This window comes from Trachurus trachurus, assembly GCF_905171665.1.
Source record: "Trachurus trachurus genome assembly, contig: scaffold_111_arrow_ctg1, whole genome shotgun sequence".
Lineage (NCBI taxonomy): Eukaryota > Metazoa > Chordata > Actinopteri > Carangiformes > Carangidae > Trachurus > Trachurus trachurus.
The window spans coordinates 138,094-161,388 of NW_028155244.1; the positions used below are offsets into that span (position 1 = coordinate 138,094).

General features: G+C 42.3%; 1 protein-coding gene across 5 annotated transcripts in view; it reads left to right on the plus strand.

The window, feature by feature from the left end:
- The window catches only part of LOC311007942 (neurofibromin), a 128,101-nt gene that overhangs the window by 46,008 nt on the left and 58,798 nt on the right, over positions 1-23,295 (plus strand). For 3 of the 5 annotated variants that reach the window (XM_084001359.1, XM_084001362.1, XM_084001363.1), the window contains 7 exons: positions 2,746-2,881; positions 7,481-7,543; positions 14,714-14,872; positions 16,524-16,621; positions 17,123-17,269; positions 18,561-18,707; positions 23,112-23,222. In XM_084001359.1, the coding sequence (XP_083857485.1) occupies positions 2,746-2,881; positions 7,481-7,543; positions 14,714-14,872; positions 16,524-16,621; positions 17,123-17,269; positions 18,561-18,707; positions 23,112-23,222 (861 nt within the window). The remainder of the gene's footprint in view (positions 1-2,745; positions 2,882-7,480; positions 7,544-14,713; positions 14,873-16,523; positions 16,622-17,122; positions 17,270-18,560; positions 18,708-23,111; positions 23,223-23,295) is intronic. The other 2 variants (XM_084001360.1, XM_084001361.1) reach the window with 1 other exon arrangement.

The following is a 23,295-nucleotide window of genomic DNA, read 5'->3' on the forward strand; positions in this document are numbered from 1 at the left end:
AGTATCAAGACCAAGACAAGACCAGAGAGTATCAAGACCAAGACAAGACCAAGACCAGAGAGTATCAAGACCAAGACCAAGACCAGAGAGTATCAAGACCAAGACCAAGACCAGAGAGTATCAAGACCAAGACACTACCAAGACCAGAGAGTATCAAGACCAAGACCAAGACCAGAGAGTATCAAGACCAAGACCAGACCAAGACCAGAGAGTATCAAGACCAAGATCAGACCAAGACCAAGACCAAGACCAGAGAGTATCAAGACCAAGACCAAGACCAGAGAGTATCAAGACCAAGACCAGACCAAGACCAGAGAGTATCAAGACCAAGACCAGACCAAGACCAGAGAGTATCAAGACCAAGACCAGAGAGTATCAAGACCAAGATCAGACCAAGACCAAGACCAAGACCAGAGAGTATCAAGACCAAGACCAAGACCAAGACCAGAGAGTATCAAGACCAAGACCAGAGAGTATCAAGACCAAGACCAAGACCAAGACCAGAGAGTATCAAGACCAAGACCAGACCAGACCAAGACCAAGACCAAGACCAAGACCAAGACCAGAGAGTATCAAGACCAAGACCAGACCAAGACCAGAGAGTATCAAGACCAAGACCAGAGAGTATCAAGACCAAGACCAAGACCAGAGAGTATCAAGACCAAGACCAGACCAAGACCAGAGAGTATCAAGACCAAGACCAGACCAAGACCAAGACCAGAGAGTATCAAGACCAAGACCAGAAAGTATCAAGACCAAGACCAAGACCAAGACCAGGACCAAGACCAGAGAGTATCAAGACCAAGACCAGACCAAGACCAGAGAGTATCAAGACCAAGACAAGACCAGAGAGTATCAAGACCAAGACCAGAGAGTATCAAGACCAAGACAAGACCAGAGAGTATCAAGACCAAGACAAGACCAAGACCAGAGAGTATCAAGACCAAGACCAAGACCAGAGAGTATCAAGACCAAGACCAAGACCAGAGAGTATCAAGACCAAGACACTACCAAGACCAGAGAGTATCAAGACCAAGACCAAGACCAGAGAGTATCAAGACCAAGACAAGACCAAGACCAGAGAGTATCAAGACAAAGACCAAGACCAGAGAGTATCAAGACCAAGACCAGAGAGTATCAAGACCAAGACCAAGACCAGAGAGTATCAAGACCAAGACAAGACCAAGACCAGAGAGTATCAAGACCAAGACAAGACCAAGACCAGAGAGTATCAAGGCCAAGACCAAGACAAGACCAAGACCAGAGAGTATCAAGACCAAGACAAGACCAAGACCAGAGAGTATCAAGACCAAGACCAAGACCAGAGAGTATCAAGACCAAGACCAAGACCAAGAGAAGAGAGTATAAAGACCAAGACAAGACCAAGACCAGAGAGTATCAAGACCAAGACCAAGACCAGAGAGTATCAAGACCAAGACCAGAGAGTATCAAGACCAAGACCAAGACCAGAGAGTATCAAGACCAAGACCAGAGAGTATCAAGACCAAGACAAGACCAAGACCAGAGAGTATCAAGACCAAGACAAGACCAAGACCAGAGAGTATCAAGACCAAGACAAGACCAAGACCAGAGAGTATCAAGGCCAAGACCAAGACAAGACCAAGACCAGAGAGTATCAAGACCAAGACAAGACCAAGACCAGAGAGTATCAAGACCAAGACCAAGACCAGAGAGTATCAAGACCAAGACCAAGACCAAGAGAAGAGAGTATAAAGACCAAGACAAGACCAAGACCAGAGAGTATCAAGACCAAGACCAAGACCAGAGAGTATCAAGACCAAGACCAGAGAGTATCAAGACCAAGACCAAGACCAGAGAGTATCAAGACCAAGACCAGAGAGTATCAAGACCAAGACAAGACCAAGACCAGAGAGTATCAAGACCAAGACAAGACCAAGACCAGAGAGTATCAAGACCAAGACAAGACCAAGACCAGAGAGTATCAAGACCAAGACAAGACCAAGACCAGAGAGTATCAAGGCCAAGACCAAGACCAGAGAGTATCAAGACCAAGACAAGACCAAGACCAGAGAGTATCAAGACCAAGACCAAGACCAGAGAGTATCAAGACCAAGACCAAGACCAAGAGAAGAGAGTATAAAGACCAAGACAAGACCAAGACCAGAGAGTATCAAGACCAAGACCAAGACCAAGACCAAGACCAAGACCAGAGAGTATCAAGACCAAGACCAAGACCAAGACAGACCCAGTCAAGACCAAGACCAGTTGAGCTCAAGACCGAGAACGAGACCAAAAAAACCCAACTAGTTTCACCATATTTTGCTATTCCGCATGAGTTATAGAACGCGAGAGGACGAGTGCCAACGCGTCTGTGTCACAAAATGCATTTTTGGTCCCACTTGAAGGGGGCGCATAAATAATGATATTCAAAATAAAAAGCATGTCTGCCTGGATGTTGTAGGCTACAAATCCCTTTGAGACTGTTCTGCCAGTCCCAGACATTACGAGACCAAGAGACACGAGACCGAGACAAGACAAAGACCACAAAAAAGTCCGGTCTCAAGAACTACAAGTCTAGTGTTACCCAGTGAAGCCTACCATGTAACTGAGTAGCTAACAGGAATGTAACTGAGTAGCTAACAGGGATGTGGTGGTGTCTCCATGTAACTGAATACCTACCATGTAACTGAGTACCTACCATGTAACTAAATACCCATCATGTAACTGAGTACCTGACGTGGTAATGTAACTGTCTCTCCTCAGGCTGGAGCCCAGTGAGAACCTGGAGGAGAACCAGAGGAACCTGCTGCAGATCACCGAGAGGTTCTTCCAGGCCATCATCGGCTCGTCCAGTGAGTTCCCGCCGCAGCTCCGCAGCGTCTGCCACTGCCTCTACCAGGTAAGGCCCCCGCCGCCCCAACATGGCCGCCAGCCGCCCCAACATGGCCGCCAGCTGCTCACCTGTGTGTTCACCTGTGTGTTCACCTGTGTGTTCACCTGTGTGTTCACCTGTGTGTCACTCTGCTCTGTCTTCACCTGAGACTCTAAACCGGGTGTTCGTTCGTAGGTTTTGCCATTATCACAGTTCATCACTTGACCGTCCAATCAGCTGATGGCGTTTTCCCAGTAGCCAATCACACGATCAGAACATTTGAATTGACCTATAATGGCTAAGCCCCGCCCCCCTCCACGCACACGGACAAACGGTCAACATTCGGTGACAGTTGCTATGGCAGCTAATTTCTGTTAGCCTGTCTATGGAGTTTTACATTATACGTTAGCATTAAGCTAGCGGACTTTATGCTTAGTTGTGATACTGGCTAACATCTAAACATCTCTGACAATATGTTGCCTCAAATACGTTGTTGACTTAACTTAGAACAGATGTAGACATCCTTGTTAAGTTTATCCACGTTTAGAATGTCCCAGTGTATGGGCTAGCTATGCGCACTGTGATTGGCTCATCGCGTTTGGGGGCGTGGCTTAGCCAGAGGTCAATTAAGAGGACGAGGAGGATGAAGACGATGAGGTCGACCCAGACAGGAAGTGTCTGTCTGTGGTCACAGTGGGACAGTGACATCATCAGGTCACATGTCCACACCAGGTGAAACTGAGTCTCACTGACGATGGCAAAACTAGTGAACTGAGGCTCTGCTTTTGTTGCTAGGTAACACTGAGACTGACTGTCTGTGATCACACCTAATCAATGACCTCGTCCAATCACGAGCTCCGAAGCTTTTCACCAGAGAGAGAGAGAGAGAGCTGATGAATGACCGGTAACAAAGATGGACGACGTTTCCATCATCATCATCAAACTCCAAACATAGAAGGTCACTGAGCCCCGCCCACCTCGCTCAATAAGCCCCGCCCCCTTATCTCACTGAGCCCCGCCCACCTAGCTCAAATCAAATCAAAATCTAAGCAGCGCTAGCGAAACAGCGTTAATGAAGCAGCGTTAGTGAAGCAGCGTTAGTGAAGCAGCGTTAGTGAAGCAGCGTTAATGAAGCAGCGTTAGTGAAGCAGCGTTAGTGAAGCAGCGTTAATGAAGCAGCGTTAATGAAGCAGCGTTAACGAAGCAGCGTTAGTGAAGCAGCGTTAACGAAGCAGCGTTAGTGAAGCAGCGTTAATGAAGCAGCGTTAGTGAAGCAGCGTTAATGAAGCAGCGTTAGTGAAGCAGCGTTAATGAAGCAGCGTTAATGAAGCAGCGTTAATGAAGCAGCGTTAGTGAAGCAACGTTAATGAAGCAGCGTTAGTGAAGCAGCGTTAACGAAGCAACGTTAACGAAGCAGCGTTAACGAAGCAGCGTTAGTGAAGCAACGTTAGTGAAGCAGCGTTAGTGAAGCAGCGTTAATGAAGCAGCGTTAGTGAAGCAGCGTTAGTGAAGCAGCGTTAGTGAAGCAGCGTTAATGAAGCAGCGTTAATGAAGTAGCGTTAGTGAAGCAGCGTTAATGAAGCAGCGTTAATGAAGCAGCGTTAGTGAAGCAGCGTTAATGAAGCAGCGTTAATGAAGTAGCGTTAGTAGCGTTAATGAAGCAGCGTTAATGAAGCAGCGATAATGAAGCAGCGTTAGCAGCGTTAGTGAAGCAGCGTTAATGAAGCAGCGTTAATGAAGCAGCGTTAGCAGCGTTAGTGAAGCAGCGTTAATGAAGCAGCGTTAATGAAGCAGCGTTAGTGAAGCAGCGTTAATGAAGCAGCGTTAATGAAGCAGCGTTAGTGAAGCAGCGTTAATGAAGCAGCGTTAATGAAGCAGCGATAATGAAGCAGCGTTAGTGAAGCAGCGTTAGCAGCGTTAGTGAAGCAGCGTTAATGAAGCAGCGTTAGTGAAGCAGCGTTAGTGAAGCAGCGTTAATGAAGCAGCGTTAATGAAGCAACGTTAATGAAGCAGCGTTAGTGAAGCAGCGTTAGCAGCGTTAGTGAAGCAGCGTTAATGAAGCAGCGTTAGCAGCGTTAATGAAGCAGCGTTAATGAAGCAGCGTTAGCAGCGTTAATGAAGCAGCGTTAATGAAGCAGCGTTAGCAGCGTTAGTGAAGCAGCGTTAATGAAGCAGCGTTAATGAAGTAGCGTTAGTGAAGCAGCGTTAGTGAAGCAGCGTTAATGAAGCAGCGTTAATGAAGCAGCGTTAGTGAAGCAGCGTTAATGAAGCAGCGTTAGTGAAGCAGCGTTAGTAGCGTTAATGAAGCAGCGTTAATGAAGCAGCGTTAATGAAGCAGCGTTAGTGAAGCAGCGTTAATGAAGCAGCGTTAATGAAGCAGCGTTAGTGAAGCAGCGTTAATGAAGCAGCGTTAGTGAAGCAGCGTTAGTGAAGCAGCGTTAGTGAAGCAACGTTAGTGAAGCAACGTTAGCGAAGCAGCGTTAGTGAAGCAGCGTTAGTGAAGCAGCGTTAATGAAGCAGCGTTAGCAGCGTTAGCAGCGTTAGTGAAGCAGCGTTAGTGAAGCAGCGTTAATGAAGCAGCGTTAGCAGCGTTAGTAGCGTTAATGAAGCAGCGTTAATGAAGCAGCGTTAGTGAAGCAGCGTTAATGAAGCAACGTTAATGAAGCAGCGTTAGTGAAGCAGCGTTAATGAAGCAGCGTTAGTGAAGCAACGTTAGTGAAGCAACGTTAGCGAAGCAGCGTTAGTGAAGCAGCGTTAGTGAAGCAGCGTTAATGAAGCAGCGTTAGCAGCGTTAGCAGCGTTAGTGAAGCAGCGTTAATGAAGCAGCGTTAGTGAAGCAGCGTTAATGAAGTAGCGTTAGTGAAGCAGCGTTAGTGAAGCAACGTTAGCGAAGCAGCGTTAGTGAAGCAGCGTTAATGAAGCAGCGTTAGCAGCGTTAGCAGCGTTAATGAAGCAGCGTTAGTAGCGTTAATGAAGCAGCGTTAGTGAAGCAGCGTTAATGAAGCAGCGTTAATGAAGCAGCGTTAGTGAAGCAGCGTTAGTGAAGCAGCGTTAGTGAAGCAGCGTTAATGAAGCAGCGTTAGTGAAGCAGCGTTAGTGAAGCAACGTTAATGAAGCAGCGTTAGTAGCGTTAATGAAGCAGCGTTAACGAAGCAGCGTTAACGAAGCAGCGTTAGTGAAGCAGCGTTAATGAAGCAGCGTTAGTGAAGCAGCGTTAATGAAGCAGCGTTAGTGAAGCAGCGTTAGTGAAGCAGCGTTAGTGAAGCAGCGTTAATGAAGCAGCGTTAGTGAAGCAGCGTTAGTGAAGCAGCGTTAGTGAAGCAGCGTTAATGAAGCAACGTTAATGAAGCAGCGTTAGTGAAGCAACGTTAATGAAGCAGCGTTAATGAAGCAGCGTTAGTGAAGCAGCGTTAATGAAGCAGCGTTAGTAGCGTTAATGAAGCAGCGTTAATGAAGCAGCGTTAGTGAAGCAACGTTAATGAAGCAGCGTTAATGAAGCAGCGTTAATGAAGCAGCGTTAATGAAGCAGCGTTAGTGAAGCAGCGTTAGTGAAGCAGCGTTAGTGAAGCAGCGTTAATGAAGCAGCGTTAGTGAAGCAGCGTTAGTGAAGCAGCGTTAATGAAGCAGCGTTAATGAAGCAGCGTTAGTGAAGCAGCGTTAGTGAAGCAGCGTTAGTGAAGCAGCGTTAATGAAGCAGCGTTAGTGAAGCAGCGTTAATGAAGCAGCGTTAGTGAAGCAACGTTAGTGAAGCAGCGTTAATGAAGCAGCGTTAGTGAAGCAGCGTTAATGAAGCAGCGTTAGCAGCGTTAATGAAGCAGCGTTAGTGAAGCAGCGTTAATGAAGCAGCGTCAGAGAGAGTTAATATCGCCACCCTCTCTGATGTAAATCACTGGCTGCTTTCTTCATAGGCTCAAGGAGAAGGTTATATTTATTAGTGTAAATGTAAATTGTCTCATTTGTGTAGCGTTGTAAAAAAAAGAGGAAACATTGTATGAGATTAAATGATTCACTAATGAACAGGCAGATCAGGTGTGATCACAGGACAGGACCATGACATCGCAGATAACATCCCAGTCTAACCTGAGCACAAACACACACACACACACGCTGCTGCTGCTGCTGCTGCTGCTGCTGCCGCTGCTGCCACGCCCCCTCACCATGGCAACCAGAGGCTCCACCCACCCAACAAACCAGTGACCTCACTTCACTTACTAATTTTAAACCATAATAACGGGAGATGTTTAACTTCATCTGTGGCCATCTTTGATTTCTCATTCTCCATCTCAGACACACACACACACACACACACACACACACACACACACACACACACACACACACACACACACACACACACACACACACACACACACACAGCAGCTCATGCATGGACACGCTGCTTCAAACCCCCTGAACACTGAACAGTGATCAACACTTTCCTTAAATCAGTTGATTTTTCTGTGTTTCATAAGTTAATGTGGTTAGGGAGGTGTGTGTGTGTGTGTGTGTATGAGTGTGTGTATGAGTGTATGAGTGTGTATGTGTGTGTATGTGTGTGTATGAGTGTGTATGAGTGAGTGAGTGTGTAGCTGGTGCTGTGACCATGTGCTCATCTCTGTTCTGTAGGCTACTTGCCACTCTCTACTGAATAAAGCCACAGTAAAAGAAAAAAAGGAAAACAAAAAAGCAGTAAGTTTGGAGAATCTATTTTCCCTCCGACACTTTTTCCCCCTGAAGCAAAAAAAAAAACTTTTTTTTTTGCATCTTATTATTCATTTGATTTTTTTTAATTTTATTTCTTCATTTTTAAATTTTAGTTTGGACTTGGTGTTTCTCTCTCTTCACGTCAACCCCTTTTCTTAAAATCATTGTACTAATATCGGCACCATTGAAATCCTGTGGATTAACAGTTGCCAGGAAACAGGGTCTCTCTCTCTCTCTCTCTCTCTCTCTCTCTCTCTCTCTCTGTCTCTTTGCTTCCTGTTCGGACGCAGACGTTTCTCAGGTTTCATCTGATTTCTCAGGTTTTATCTGCTCATGTGTCTCCATCTCATGTCCCTCATCCAGCTGCTCAGATGAAACATGAAGAGCCCATAGACCAGAGCGGCATCTTTATGCAAATGAGAGTGACTGATGCATTCTGGGTAATTTAGGGGCAGCGCCCGGCATCCCTCCATTGAAAAGTTCAGCCTAACTGTCTTCTTGACAAACTAACTAACAAAAAGTTGTGTATTAACAGGCTGTTTACAGACAACACTGAGCCAAAACCTCCCGGTGATTCCACCAAATACGTGTAGATGTCTGGGTCAGACATTTCTGGCCACTGTGTGGAGTCATTGATCACTGTGGGAGGCTAAAGGAGCATACCGCTACATTCATTCAGACATTTCTGACTGTGTGGAGTCATTGATCACTGTGGGAGGCTAAAGGAGCATACCGCTACATTCATTCAGACATTTCTGACTGTGTGGAGTCATTGATCACTGTGGGAGGCTAAAGGAGCATACCGCTAGATTCATTCAGACATTTCTGGCCACTGTGTGGAGTCATTGATCACTGTGGGAGGCTAAAGGAGCATACCGTAGATTCATTCAGACATTTCTGGCCACTGTGTGGAGTCATTGATCACTGTGGGAGGCTAAAGGAGCATACCGTAGATTCATTCAGACATTTCTGGCCACTGTGTGGAGTCATTGATCACTGTGGGAGGCTAAAGGAGCATACCGTAGATTCATTCATTGTAATTTTTCAAGATAGCGTGAACGGTGGGTTTCAAAGAGGGTGTCAAAATAATTATGAGACATAGTGCTACAAAAGAAACACAAAATAAAACATTCAGATTGATTGTTAGTTAGTCTACGCTCCATCAAAACACAAAAAGACACTGAGTGCAATGTAAAAATGCCGGGCGCTGCCCCTAAATTACCCAGGATGCATCAGTCATTCTCATTTGCATAGAGATGCCACTCTGGTCTATAGATATATATATACTGACTAGATGACGCCTTCTGCTTCTCAGCGTACGTCAACACGGCGGCCATCTTGGGGTTCTGACCATAGACATATAAACGTCTGACCAGCAGTCAGACCAGTCAGACCCTGGAGAACATGTTTCACTGTATTGATGCATGTGGGTGTGTGTCTGAGTATCTAAGTGTATGTTTAATACATAAAAACATTATTAAAAAATTTCAATTTGTTGTTGTTGTATCATAAATATATGTCTGACATTTATAATAACAGTGAGTTGTGGTGATGTTAATGGTTGATAGACCTCTAGTGCAGGAAGTAGACACGGCTTCCCCCTCACCAAGATGGCCGCCGCGTTGACGTATTCCACTCAATAGAGCTGCCTGGGAACGCAGCATCTAGTCAGTATATATATCTATGTGTGACTGTTTAAAGATGGACGACATCACAGCTAAACATCTCCACCGCCCCCTGGTGGCTGTTCATCAGTACAGCCCATAATAAGCCCCTGTAGGTCAACCTACAGACCCCGGATGTTGATAACAGCTAACCCCGGACTCAGAGGGGAATAGCACTAGCCTATCACAACTAAATCTTGGTGAAATGAAGGAGTTTCTCTGCAGATAATGTGTTATTTAGAGGCTGCATTCTGCTGCCCTGTAGACTCCATTACACGGATATACGCGCCTCTCGGCTGCAGCTCATTTCATCACAACCACTTGTAGGGATGTCACCATTACTTGTTTTCACAATTAATCGTGGTATTAAACGCCACAATTATTTAATCGTAAAGATTCCTAAACACCGTCACTTTCACAAAAGGTTTATGTTGGAACCTTATTGGCAGATGTGCGCAAAAATAAAGGTAAATGCACCGATACTGGTCCATTTATCTAACCTAACATTGAATTGATAGGAATTTAAATGTTAGCGTGTCATATTAAATTTTAAAAAAAAAAAGCAAAATAAAACAAAAAACGATTAAAAAAACGCAAACATTTGGTATCGACGACAATTCATGACCTGAATATTTCACACATTTCCTCTGGGGATTAATGACAATAATCGTACCAAGAAAATGTATAATCGTGACATCCCTAACAACTTGTAACGACTCCAAAGTTATCTGGGGGAGGAAATGATCGGATTTTATGACAGAAATAAGGTCCAGATTGTAAAACAAATGGTAATTACCCTTTAAGACACGACGTGGAGGAGAAGAACCACCCGACACAAAGAGAAACTTTGGTTTATAATTGTCACATCTGTCACACATTCACGTCGTCGCTGCCGCCAGTGTGAATGCCGGTGTGAATGCCGGTGTGAATGCTTTTGATGCGAAAGATTCGCCGCCGAATATTTTGCAATCTCTCCTTTTCTTTTATTGGTCAAGCTGCTTTGTGGCTCCGCCCCCCTGGTCATTGCTGCTCTGACATCATCAGTGACATCATCAGTGACATCAGCATGATTGACAGGAGGAGGAGGAACGTCGTCCATCTTTGTTACCAGTCATTCAGCAGCAGCAGCAGCAGCACACGTCTTCTCTCTCTGTCCGTGGTCTCTCCATCGGGAACAACAGACAAATCTATCTATACTCAATAAACTCCTCAATATGACAATTATGGTCAATATCATTATCATTATTATTATTATTTTTATGATGATGATGTAACAGGCCATCATCACAGGGAGGTCAACTCTGAACAGCAGCGCCCTCTATAGACCCAATCGCCTTGTTTACATTCTACTTCCTGGTAGAAAACCAGCTGTAATGTGAATGAGATCAATAGTAACAAACGAGAGTTTAGCTATATATCATATTTTTCACGCCCTATCACCGTTTAGACAAATCTGAAATGATTGAAGAGACATTACTATTTCTGTGTGTGTGTTTTGTGTTGCTATGTGTTGTATTTATTCAGTTTGGGGGAATCACAGTGTCTAGAAAGCATCAGTGGCTCAGCTGACAGGGACAGCTAACGGTAGCTAAGCTAACGGTAGCTAAGCTAACAGCAGCAGCTAAGCTAACGGCAGCAGCTAAGCTAACAGCGGTAGCTAAGCTAACAGCGGTAGCTAAGCTAACGGCAGCAGCTAAGCTAACAGCGGTAGCTAAGGGGCCGGTGCATATTCTCATTTGCCCAGGTCATAGTATTTCAAAGGAGGTCAATGCTGCCCTTTCATCCCTTCCCAGGAGATTCAACAATCTAGCCTCAAAGAACAACTACTGTTCACAAGTGGCAAGTGACTCCAACGACTGTCGTTATAACACAATAGGGCACTAACGAAGTCCAAACCAACTCTCCATCAAAGACAGTCATTTAAACGACTGTCGTTGGCACTTGGAGCACAAAGTGCCATCACATCACACACAGCTAAGCTAACGGCAGCAGCTAAGCTAACAGCAGCTAAGCTAACATAGTAGCTAAGCTAACGGCGGTAGCTAAGCTAACGGCGGTAGCTAAGCTAACAGCGGTAGCTAAGCTAACGGTAGCTACGTCAGCTGTTAAAACCCTCCCGTTGTCGGACACGACATGAAACTACTCCAGTTAGCTCAGTCATGTTGGAACTCAGATATCCGCTGGAGAAAATATTTTTTCATGGAGCGTTTATTGAGTCACTGAGTTATTAAAGCAGCACTAAGGAACTTTTCAACCTTCATAAAATATTTTCATAACTTTTGTGATGATACATCGACTTACAACAAGTTGAATGACACCTCTGTCATTGCCTGAGGGGGTCTGTATCTCTTTCTCTGGCACTAAGCAGCTTTGAGGAGCATGGTAGGAACCCTGCTCTCACGCTAGTGTTCATGGGAAATGGAGTCTTCCTTCACTTTCACTTTTGCGAGTCACAACAAGGAGGGAACAGGCAAAACGGCACTTTAGCAATGGATTATGTTTGTGTTTTCACTTTGAAATGATCCACTGGAAACAGAAACTTAGTTTTGATGTCTTTTGTTAATTTTAATGCAGGATATTTACAGGGCTTCACACTAGTGTTCATGGGAAATGGAGTCTTCCTTCAGGCAAAACACTACCGCTTTGGTCCACAGGCGCCGCCAAACTCAACCAAAACTGAAAGTTCTTTAGTACTGCTTTAAAGTTAAACAGGTAGCTAACCGTTAGCCCGGCTAATCTATGATAACCATGACTAATTACAAAAATGTGCACACAGAAATAGTAATGTTTGTCCAATCATTGGTTTTATAAACTTTACAAACATCAGATTAGTCTAAACGGTGATATAGTGACATGAAAAAGTAGATTTATATAGTGAAACTCTCGTCCGTCACTATTGTTCTCATGCTGGTTTTCTACCCGGAAGTAGTTGTAAACAACAAGGAGATTCGTCCAATAGGAAACTGTGAACAGTCCAGCTGCTTCCTGATGAACAGACCAGTGTGTGTGTGTTTGTGTGTGTGTGTGTGTGTGTGTGTGTGTGTGTGTGTGTGTGTGTGTGTGTGTGTGTGTGTGTGTGTGTGTGTGTGTGTGTGTGTGTGTGTGTGTGTGTGTGTGTGTGTGTGTGTGTGTGTGTGTGTGTGTGTGTGTGTGTGTGAGCTGTTCTGCTTGAAATGCTGGAGAACATTGTTTCCATGACAACTAACGTAACGACCTCATCATTGAAGGTTTGACACCAGTACCAGGGTCAGGAGTCAGTTAAAGGGATAGCTCACCCAAAATTCAAAGTTTCAGAGTCCTCCGTGGCTTCTCTGAGTTACAGGGGGTCTCGGCGTAGCAGTGCATGTCCATATGACGGTTGCTAATGGATACCAACTGTCTTCGTAACAAAAAGACACACCAAAAAACATCCAGATACCTCCATGCTGCTCGTATGTAATGTCCATCTTGTATTGAAGCCCCAACATGAGAAATTGTTCCGCTGGTCAGTGTAAATCACACAGGCAGAGCAGTGAACTGAGACACTGGGAACTTCTGCTACAAACAAGATTAAAATATAGACTTATTTCATTTTTTTCGGAACAATAAAGTGTTTTACTAAATCAAGATTCCGTCATTCCTAAATTAAAATGGGTTGCACCAGTTTTACTAGGAATCAGGTGGAGCTATATAAATATATATATAAATAAATAAATATAAATGAATATTTACACCTACCCAGGGCCGTTGCTATGAATTCTGGGCCCCCTTAAAGAATACTAAAGTGGGCCCCTCCCCCTAACTTTTCCTTTTTTTTTTCTTAGACTACGTATGTATTATCGTTTTTTATTTAGCCTTCTTTGTTTTGATGCTAATGCAGCATTACACTGCAAAAACTCAAGTATCTTAGCAAGAATATTTGTCTTATTTCTAGTCAAAACAAATCTCATTCTACTTAAAATAAGACTCATCACATAAAAAGCAGCTTGTTTTTAGACACTTTTTACTTCTTTCAAGCAGATTTTCACTTGAAATAAGTAGAAAAATCTGATAGTGGAGCAAGTTTTTCTTTCTTATTACAAACACAAAAAACTTACTTTCACTGGCAGATTTTTCTACTTATTTCAAGTGAAAATTAGTTTGAAAAAAGTGAAAATGATCTAAAAACAAGTTAATTTTTAGGTGATGATTCTTATTTTAAATGTGTAATGAGATTAGTTTCGACTGGAAAAAAGACAAATATTCTTGGAAAGATGTTGAGTTTTTGCAGTGCAACAGTTAAAGCTCTAGAGGGAAAACAAAGATGGCCTCATATCAAAAAAGAAAAAATCTTAAACCACCAAGTCAGTGAACTAGCTGCACTGTAACTGAAGCACTGCGAAAACTTAAATATCTAACCAAGAATAATTTCTAGTCAAAATGTCATTTCTAGTCAAAACAAATCTCATTCTACTTAAAATAAGACTCATCATATTAAAAAGCAGCTTGTTTTTAGACACTTTTGACCACTCTTGTTAACGTTTCCATGTTTCCCACATTCTGTGACATAAACTATAAACTGTTTTCTTGTCTGTAACAACATCTCTGTCCCGTCTGTCCGTCCTGTTGCTCACCCTGAGCTTTCTCCTGGTTTTCCCTGTTAAAAGGGTTTTCCATGGAGTTTTTCCTCAGTCGATGTGAGGGTCTAAGGACAGAGGATGTTGTTATGATGGGATGTAAAGGCGAACAAATGCACATTGCATGTGAATGTGATGTACTGTAAAGCGCTTTGGGTATCGTTCAGGTATAGTAAAGTGCTATATAAATACAAGACCATTTACCATTTTACCACCATTGCACAATATTTAAAAAAAAAAAGAAAATTTTCAAAAAAAAAAGATTTTTGAAAAAAAAATTTATTTAAAAATCGTCAAAAAAAGATATTGCGATAATTATGTGAATCGATTTTTTTCTCCCACCCCTAGTAACTACTAAACCCTTATTAGGAATCACTAGCTAGTTTGCAGCTAGTTGTCTTAACGCCTCGCTGCAGGTTTCTGGGGTCTCTTCCTCTTCTGGCTCTTTCTCCTTCTCTCTGGGCTGTAACCACGGTTTCCTCTCTCTGGTGTTACAGCAGAGGATGAAGCTGCTCCTCCTCTTCTTCCTCCTCCTCCTCCTCCTCCTCCTCCTCTTCCTCCTCTTCCTCCTCCTCCTCCTCCTCCTCCTCCTCCTCCTCATCACTCTGTTCTGTCACATATCAACAACATGTATATTTTATTATTCTCATCATTCCAATCTCTTTTTGCTCTTCAACGCACTGAACTGAAATCCATGTTCAATATTTTCTCCCCTTTTCTCTTCCCTTCGGTCAAACCGGCTCAACCCTCTCTCCTCTGACTGTTCTTTCCCTCCGTCTTCCCTCTGTCCCTCTGTCCCTCCTTCTGTCTGTCCTTCTGTCCCTCCGTCTTCCCTCTGTCCCTCTGTCTGTCCCTCTGTCCCTCCTTCCGTCCATCCTCTCTGTCCTCTCCAACAGGTGGTGAGTCAGCGGTTTCCCCAGAACAGCATCGGCGCCGTGGGCAGCGCCATGTTCCTGCGCTTCGTCAACCCGGCCATCGTGTCCCCGTACGAGGCCGGCATCTTGGACAAGAAGCCGCTGCCCCGGATAGAACGAGGCCTCAAGCTCATGTCCAAGGTGAGGACAGACTCAAGAGATGAGACAAAGACACCAAACGTCTCGTCCCGGTGGAACAACGACGGTTAATGCTAACGTATGATGTAAAACTCCATAGACAGGCTAACAGAAATTAAATGCTAACGTATAATGTAAAACTCCATAGACAGGCTAACAGAAATTAAATGCTAACGTATGATGTAAAACTCCATAGACAGGCTAACAGAAATTAAATGCTAACGTATAATGTAAAACTCCATAGACAGGCTAACAGAAATTAAATGCTAACGTATGATGTAAAACTCCATAGACAGGCTAACAGAAATTAAATGCTAACGTATGATGTAAAACTCCATAGACAGGCTAACAGAAATTAAATGCTAACGTATGATGTAAAACTCCATAGACAGGCTAACAGAAATTAAATGCTAACGTATAATGTAAAACTCCATAGACAGGCTAACAGAAATTAAATGCTAACGTATGATGTAAAACTCCATAGACAGGCTAACAGAAATTAAATGCTAACGTATAATGTAAAACTCCATAGACAGGCTAACAGAAATTAAATGCTAACGTATAATGTAAAACTCCATAGACAGGCTAACAGAAATTAAATGCTAACGTATAATGTAAAACTCCATAGACAGGCTAACAGAAATTAAATGCTAACGTATAATGTAAAACTCCATAGACAGGCTAACAGAAATTAAATGCTAACGTATGATGTAAAACTCCATAGACAGGCTAACAGAAATTAAATGCTAACGTATAATGTAAAACTCCATAGACAGGCTAACAGAAATTAAATGCTAACGTATAATGTAAAACTCCATAGACAGGCTAACAGAAATTAAATGCTAACGTATAATGTAAAACTCCATAGACAGGCTAACAGAAATTAGCCCGTCGCTAACCGACAGCCATAGCAGTAAAGCTAAGTGAAGTTTTGGTGACTTCCAGATGATATTGAGATGATGGCATAGGTCCATTGACCTCTGGCTAAGCCCCGCCCCCTCCACTCACTCGGACATCAACATTCGGTGACAGTTGCTATGGCAACAGCTGTCATCGTAGAGACATTTCACAGGAGACAGAAAGATTAAATATCATGTTGAAGTCACCAAAACTTCACTTAGCTTTACTGCTATGGCTGTCGATAGCCACGGGCTAATTTCTGTTAGCCTGTCTATGGAGTTTTACATTATACGTTAGCATTAAGCTAGCGGACTTTATGCTTAGTTGTGATACTGGCTAACATCTAAACATCTCTGACAATATGTTGCCTCAAATACGTTGTTGACTTAACTCGTACACGACATGAAACTACTCCAGTTAGCTCAGTCATGTTGGAACTAGGATATCCGCTGGAGAAAACATAGTTTTTTCATGGGCCGTTTATTGAGTTATTGTTTATTGACACTGCTAACGGCTAACAGCTAACGGTCGTCCGTATTGTTCTCATTAAAATGAGGTGATGATTATAAAGTCATCACGGCCGATGTCTATCAACCAGTCTATGCTGTCAACAAAACAGTAACGGTGGAATGGAGTGTCATGGCGACACCCAGCGTTGTTCTCCAGAAAGTGGAGGATAACACACACACACACACACACACAGCAGCTAATGCTAACATGCTAACGTAGCGACATTGTGTCATTTCTGCCTCAGATTCTGCAGAGCATCGCAAACCACGTCCTCTTCACTAAAGAAGAACACATGAGGCCTTTCAACGACTTCGTGAAGAGCAACTTTGATTCGGCCAGAAGGTAAGAGCCCCCCCCCTCCCCTCCCCTCCCCGCTACACTGTAAAAACTCTACATCTTACAGACAATATTTGTCTCATTTCTAGTCAAAACTAATCTCTTTCCACTTAGAATAAGACTCATCGCCTAAAAATTAACTTGTTTTTAGATCATTTTCACTTGTTTCAAACTAATTTTCACTTGAAATAAGTAGAAAAATCTGCCAGTCAAAGCAAGTTTTATGTGTTTGTAATAAGAAAGAAAAACTTGCTCCACTATCAGATTTTTCTACTTATTTCAAGTGAAAATCTGCTTGAAAGAAGTAAAAAGTGTCTAAAAACAAGCTGCTTTTTATGTGATGAGTCTTATTTTAAGTAGAATGAGATTAGTTTTGACTAGAAATGTCATTTTTGACTGGAAATGAGACAAATATTCTTGGTAAGATGTTGAGTGTTTGCAGTGTAGCTCTAACCTCTGACCTCTGACCTCTGACCTTTGACCTCTGACCTCTCGTGTCCCCGTCAGGTTTTTCCTGGACATTGCGTCGGACTCTCCTCCCAGCGACTCGGTCAACCACAGTCTGTCCTTCATCAGCGACGGGAACGTTCTGGCGCTGCACCGGCTGCTGTGGAACAACCAGGAGCGCATCGGCCAGTACCTGTCCAGCAACAGGTGAGGACACCGGGGACACGGGGGACAACGCAGTGTCAGGGTCAATCAGGGTTCTTACGGGTCCTTAAAAAGTCTTACAAGGCATTGAATTCATTCATCTAAAAACAAGGCCTTAATTGGCATTAAAATGTCTTCAATCAATTTTTCACAAGTCTTTAAAATGTTAACACATGGTGAGTGGTATTTTATGGTTGTAATTAGTCTCAAATCTCTAAATAACTGGTAACATTCCGACATAGAGAAGTTTTAGTGGCGGCCGTCAACGCTAAATTTCTTCTTTTTCCAGACTTTTTCTGCATTTATTTTGAAAGGACAGCTGGAAAGAGACATTTATTTTGAAAGGACAGCTGGAAAGAGACATTTATTTTGAAAGGACAGCTGGAAAGAGACATTTATTCTGAAAGGACAGCTGGAAAGAGACATTTATTCTGAAAGGACAGCTGGAAAGAGACATTTATTTTGAAAGGACAGCTGGAAAGAGACATTTATTCTGAAAGGACAGCTGGAAAGAGACATTTATTCTGAAAGGACAGCTGGAAAGAGACATTTATTTTGAAAGGACAGCTGGAAAGAGACATTTATTCTGAAAGGACAGCTGGAAAGAGACATTTATTTTGAAAGGACAGCTGGAAAGAGACATTTATTTTGAAAGGACAGCTGGAAAGAGACACAACCCAATGTTCATGTAGCAGTCACTTTACCTTGGATCACATAGGAAAGTGGGTCAAATTGTCCCTATAACTCTATGTAATAGATGTGGTGTTTTTTTTCTTCTTTTTTCTGCATTTGTGTTTATTATGAAGTCGGTCTTAAATTTCATTTCAAGTGGCTTTAAAAAGTCTTAAAAAGTCTTAAAGGTAACTTGGCTTCAGCTGTAGGAACCTGTCAATGGTTGACCAGTTATCCAGTCTTGGAAAACACCTGGAAACTGAGGGCAACACTTTACTTGAAGCATCGTCACAACACTGTCATGACCAGGTCATAAATATTATGTCAATATCATAAGCGTTTATGATGCTGTCATTAAATGTCATTCGGTTTTATAACGACAACTTGACATTCAATTAGTTTGGGATGTCCTTATTATGACAACTGGACATTACTCAAAGTGACATGAGCAGAAAAGGGTAAAGTATTATGAACTAACGTTGTAAGGTCACACAGTTTCAGAGCGTAAAACCTCAGTTCACCACTAGATGGCAGATGAAGCTCAGACTTGGATCATAACAGCAGCTTGCAGATTGTTTGTTGTTGTGACTTGTTGTTGTTGTTGTGGTGGTGTGTCCTTCAGGGACCACAAGGCCGTGGGACGTCGGCCCTTCGATAAGATGGCCACGCTGCTGGCCTACCTCGGCCCCCCGGAGCACAAGCCTGTGGCCGACACACACTGGTCCAGCCTCAACCTCACCAGCTCCAAGTTCGAGGAGTTCATGACCAGGTGGGTGCTACTTTTACTTTTAATTTTTTATTTTTTAAATTTAAATTTTTTTTTAAATTTTTTTAATTTATTGTATTTATTTATTTAATTTTTTAATTTTATTTCGGACATAATGCAGAAATGGACAGACATAACAAATAAAAACTTTGCAAAGACAACATATGAACAAAAAAAATAAAATAAAATAAATAAATAAAATAAAATAATTGAAAATAAAGGTAATTTGATTTTTTTTGTTTGTTTGTTTTTTCATATCCAAAAAGGAGTGAGAAGAAGTAAAACTTTTCTCTGGAAATTTTAGCAGAACCAATATCACATTCTACCAGATTGGACGGAATATGCCTTTACACTGTTGATTGGTCAAAGATTTTTAAAAAAGTTGAAAAAATGCAGATAGTGCAGTTTGCCTTTGTAGGGCCGAGCTGTGATGTGTGTGTCAGCCTGTAGATGGCAGCATTGTGTGGTCACAGGATTGGTTTGTATGTGTGTGTGTCTGTGTGTCTGTCAATGTGTGTGACTGGACTGTGTTGTGATATTTACCCCAAAATCGTATATTGCTATAATGTTTGGGATATTGACATTTGCCTTAGACATATGATAAGCTGATAATTACTGTGTGTAACTGCTACTTCCCCTGTCATGTGTAGTATGTCATTCTCTGGGCTGTAAGAGCAAAACACAGTAATTACACCAATTATTGACCCCTTGCACGTGACGTCACGTTCCACTCGCGGTAGCTCCGGACGCCATGATGGACGGCAAAAGAACAGTGAACGTCAATGTAATTGAATGGGCGCGTTATAGTTTTGTGACATACCGGGGTTGTAGGGTTTCCCCTCCTTTTCCACTGAGCTGGTTCCAGTGCTGGTTCGGAGCCAGAGCCTGACTAGCACCGGTTCTTTGCTTTTCCACCGCTTAAAAACCGGTTATTTAAGCAATATTACCCGAGAGGGTGTGCTTTAACGTCATTTGAGCACGACGGTGATGCGGTCAGGACCGAGGCGCTTGCGCCGAGGTCCGCAAGCATCACCGAAGTGCTCAAATGACGTTAAAGCACACCCTCGAGGGTAATATTGCGATTATACAACAATTACCAACAAAATAGAGCGTATTATTAAATAAATATTCATGTTGATGGACGTTTTGCTCTCAAAATTTAAAGTTTTTTGCGAGTGTGCTTCCCGTTTCCATGGAAATAAATGGGGTCTGACTAATAACTGAAACACAATCAGTCACGTCAGTAGACTCCTATGTGTAATGGAACCTAGTTCACCTCTACAGCAAATAGTCCGAACCTTAGTAACGACCTAGCAACAGAAATGATTTTCTAGTCCCAGATGAGTGAACTCTGAGCTGACGTTCATGTTTTAACGCGGTCTCGGACTTTCCCCAACTAAATCAACACTGCACAAACTCGCCCAAGTTATAACAAAGATGCCGTTTTTTTCCTTTCACAGATGTAGCTTCTACAACCGCAAACTCTACATGTAAATGAAGTTATAGCGCCGTGTCGCCGACACAGCTGATAGAGAAAGACAAACGATTACTCCAGATTATTTAAAAGCCCAAAAGGCGCAAGCGAGAGAGAGGGAGAGAGAGAAACATACAGGTCATCACCTCCGTTTTATCCAATGAAATATTCAGCTCCAGGCCATATTTTAAAAAAACATATTCACCGCGATCACAACTCGTGTCTCTACACACATGGGAGGGAGACAACAATCCTCTCGGCTGTAACGGGGAAGTTTACAATAACAAAAAATAAAATAACATAATTGTTCTACAAATGTGACTTTGGCAGCTGACAGGAACAACCTACAGGAGGTCAGTGTAGTTTGTGATTTATTTTCACGAGTAATAAATTACGTTTTTCAAAATAAAAGGGGGAAAAGTCCATGTTGCCATGGAGATGTGTAAACAACATGACATGGCGAAGTAATATTTTCAGTGATGAGTCAGCCGTGCTGTAATGCTGATTTGAGCACGTTCTAAATGTCATATTGACCAATCAGATTGCTTGATCGGAACTACTTGTTGTATAATGGTTCTTAAAACTGGTCTGAAGCACCAACTCCTTGCTGGTCTAGAGCTAAGAACAGGGGGCTGGCCACTGGCAGCGGGGTTACATGAGCAACAGGACCAGTGTGAAGATATACAGACACGTTATCGATGCCATTAAGTTAGTTTATCTACAGTGTATAGTCGATGTAAACACAGTCGAAGCTAACTAGCTGAGCTACATGCTGTGGCTAACAACAGCTAACGCTCGTATTAAACATAGCACCGTCACAACGTAGTTGCCGCCGGCGGATCGCGGCGATTACAACGAAGACGGCTTCCTGTTTTCTTTTATTTTTCAGCCGGGTTTAATCAGAGAATGATCACTAATTAGACAGACGTCGGGTCAGGACTTCAACACCCACGGGTCGGACCAGGTTTTAATTTCCAGGTCCGTTAACTGTAGTTAGCAGCAGCAAAGACAGCAGCAGCTGCTGTATGGGGAGTGTGGCACTGACTGACGTTAGCTCCTTAGCAGTGGAAGAAGCACAGAAAACTGAGATATTCTAGGGCGAATAACAAAAAAACAAACAGAATATTGCAACGGATGAGTAGATATTCTATTTAAAATAAGTGATAATGCTGTGAGGTTGTAGTGTGAAGTGATCGAGACACATTGTTGGACGGCACCCATACACAGTACATTATCACTGAGCACTTTCTGCCGTCCGTCATGGCGTCGCCTCTCGCGTCACGTTCTAATTGTGACGTAGCTGCAAGGGGTCAATAGTAAAGTTGATTACATGCTTCATTATTAAACTGATTGTCACAAGCTTATCATATGTCTGAGGCAAATGTCAATATCCCAAACATTATAGCAATATACGATTTTGGGGTAAATATCACAACAATTGTGATAAGCAGAGGTGTCAGAAGTCTTCACATTCTGTACTTAAATAAGTAGAAGTACAGATACTTGTGTAAAAGTAAAAGTACTGATTCAACCTTTACTTCAGTAAAAGTAAGAAAGTACAGGCTCTGAAATGTACTTTCTAAGTAAAAGTAAATTTATTTTTTTGACCTATGGAGCTAAAACTCCTGCAAACCAAACATGTTGCCATGGAAATCTCCAAGATGTACTTCAACTACACAATACTAACGTCCAACCGGTATTCCTACCACTCGGTGTCTCTCTACATCCCACTCACGGTTGCTGTGGCGACTCAGACTCTCATCAACCCAGCTCACTGAATGAGTTTGGTTTAGCCTCCTTTATCTTCACCTAATTCTTTTTGTTCAGAAGTTACAGATCTTCCATAAACCAAAAACATAAAATAACCAGCAATTTAATTTGTTTGTCCTTAGATTAATGTAGAATGGTGCAAAGCCTCATGGGAAATGGGAAATGCATTATTAGCCTACCACTGTGAGTTTATCCAATGAACCTAAGTTATCATTTATCTAGCGGCTACGGCTAAAAATAAAAATAGAACGACTCGTGTTAACGTGGAAGCCAAGCAGCAAACGTTATCAGTCCTGCCCGTGTGTTGTGTTATTTATAAGTTATATTAATCTAACTAGAGTTATATTAAAGTTACAGGGTTAGGGGTTATATTTAGTTATAGTTATATTAATCTAACTAGAGTTATATTAAAGTTACAGGGTTAGGGGTTATATTTAGTTATAGTTATATTAATCTAACTAGAGTTATATTAAAGTTACAGGGTTAGGGGTTATATTTAGTTATAGTTATATTAATCTAACTAGAGTTATATTTAGCTGTCCAAGAGTTTGAGTCCTAAAACATTGTGTAAGTGTGTGAATTTATTTTATTAGTTTTAGTTTTGTTAAAAAACAAAGATGAACCGGTACATGAAAAAGAAAAGAAGACTTTTTGTTTTGTTTTTTTGAGAGTGGAGCAATGTTTTTTTGATAAACTTTGCCTTTGATTTATTATCCCAGCCTATTTTGAATTCTGTTGTATCATAGTGGTCTATAGTCTTTATCACAAAAACTAAACCTGTTACGTTAAAAGTGTCACTGATGTAAATGGTTACAGTTTGAAGCGGTGGTGACGTATTAAAAAATATTGAGATGGTCTTGAAAAAGTCTTAAAAAGGTTTTAGAATTAACTTCAAGATTCCTGTATAAACCCTGAATATGCAAGTGGTGTGTGACATGTGGGTTCAAACGTAGAGAGGAAAAGTAAAAAGTCATCAGAAAAAATAATACTCAAGGAAAGTACAGATCCCTGAAAAATCTACTTAAGTACCGTGACCAAGTATTAGTACTTCTGTGGTGATCAGTTATTATTATTATTATTAGTAGTATTATTATTATTAGTTATTAGTTATTATTATTATTAGTAGTAGTAGTAGTATTAACGGAGCGTCTGTCTGTCTTCAGGCACCAGGTCCATGAGAAAGAAGAGTTCAAGGCCTTGAAGACCCTCAACATCTTCTACCAGGCCGGGACCTCCAAGACGGGGAACCCCGTCTTCTACTACGTGGCCCGAAGGTAAGAACCTTTAACGTCTGTTGTACTAAGAAGCTGAACGACTGCTCTGCCTCGTGTGTTGTACTAAGAAGCT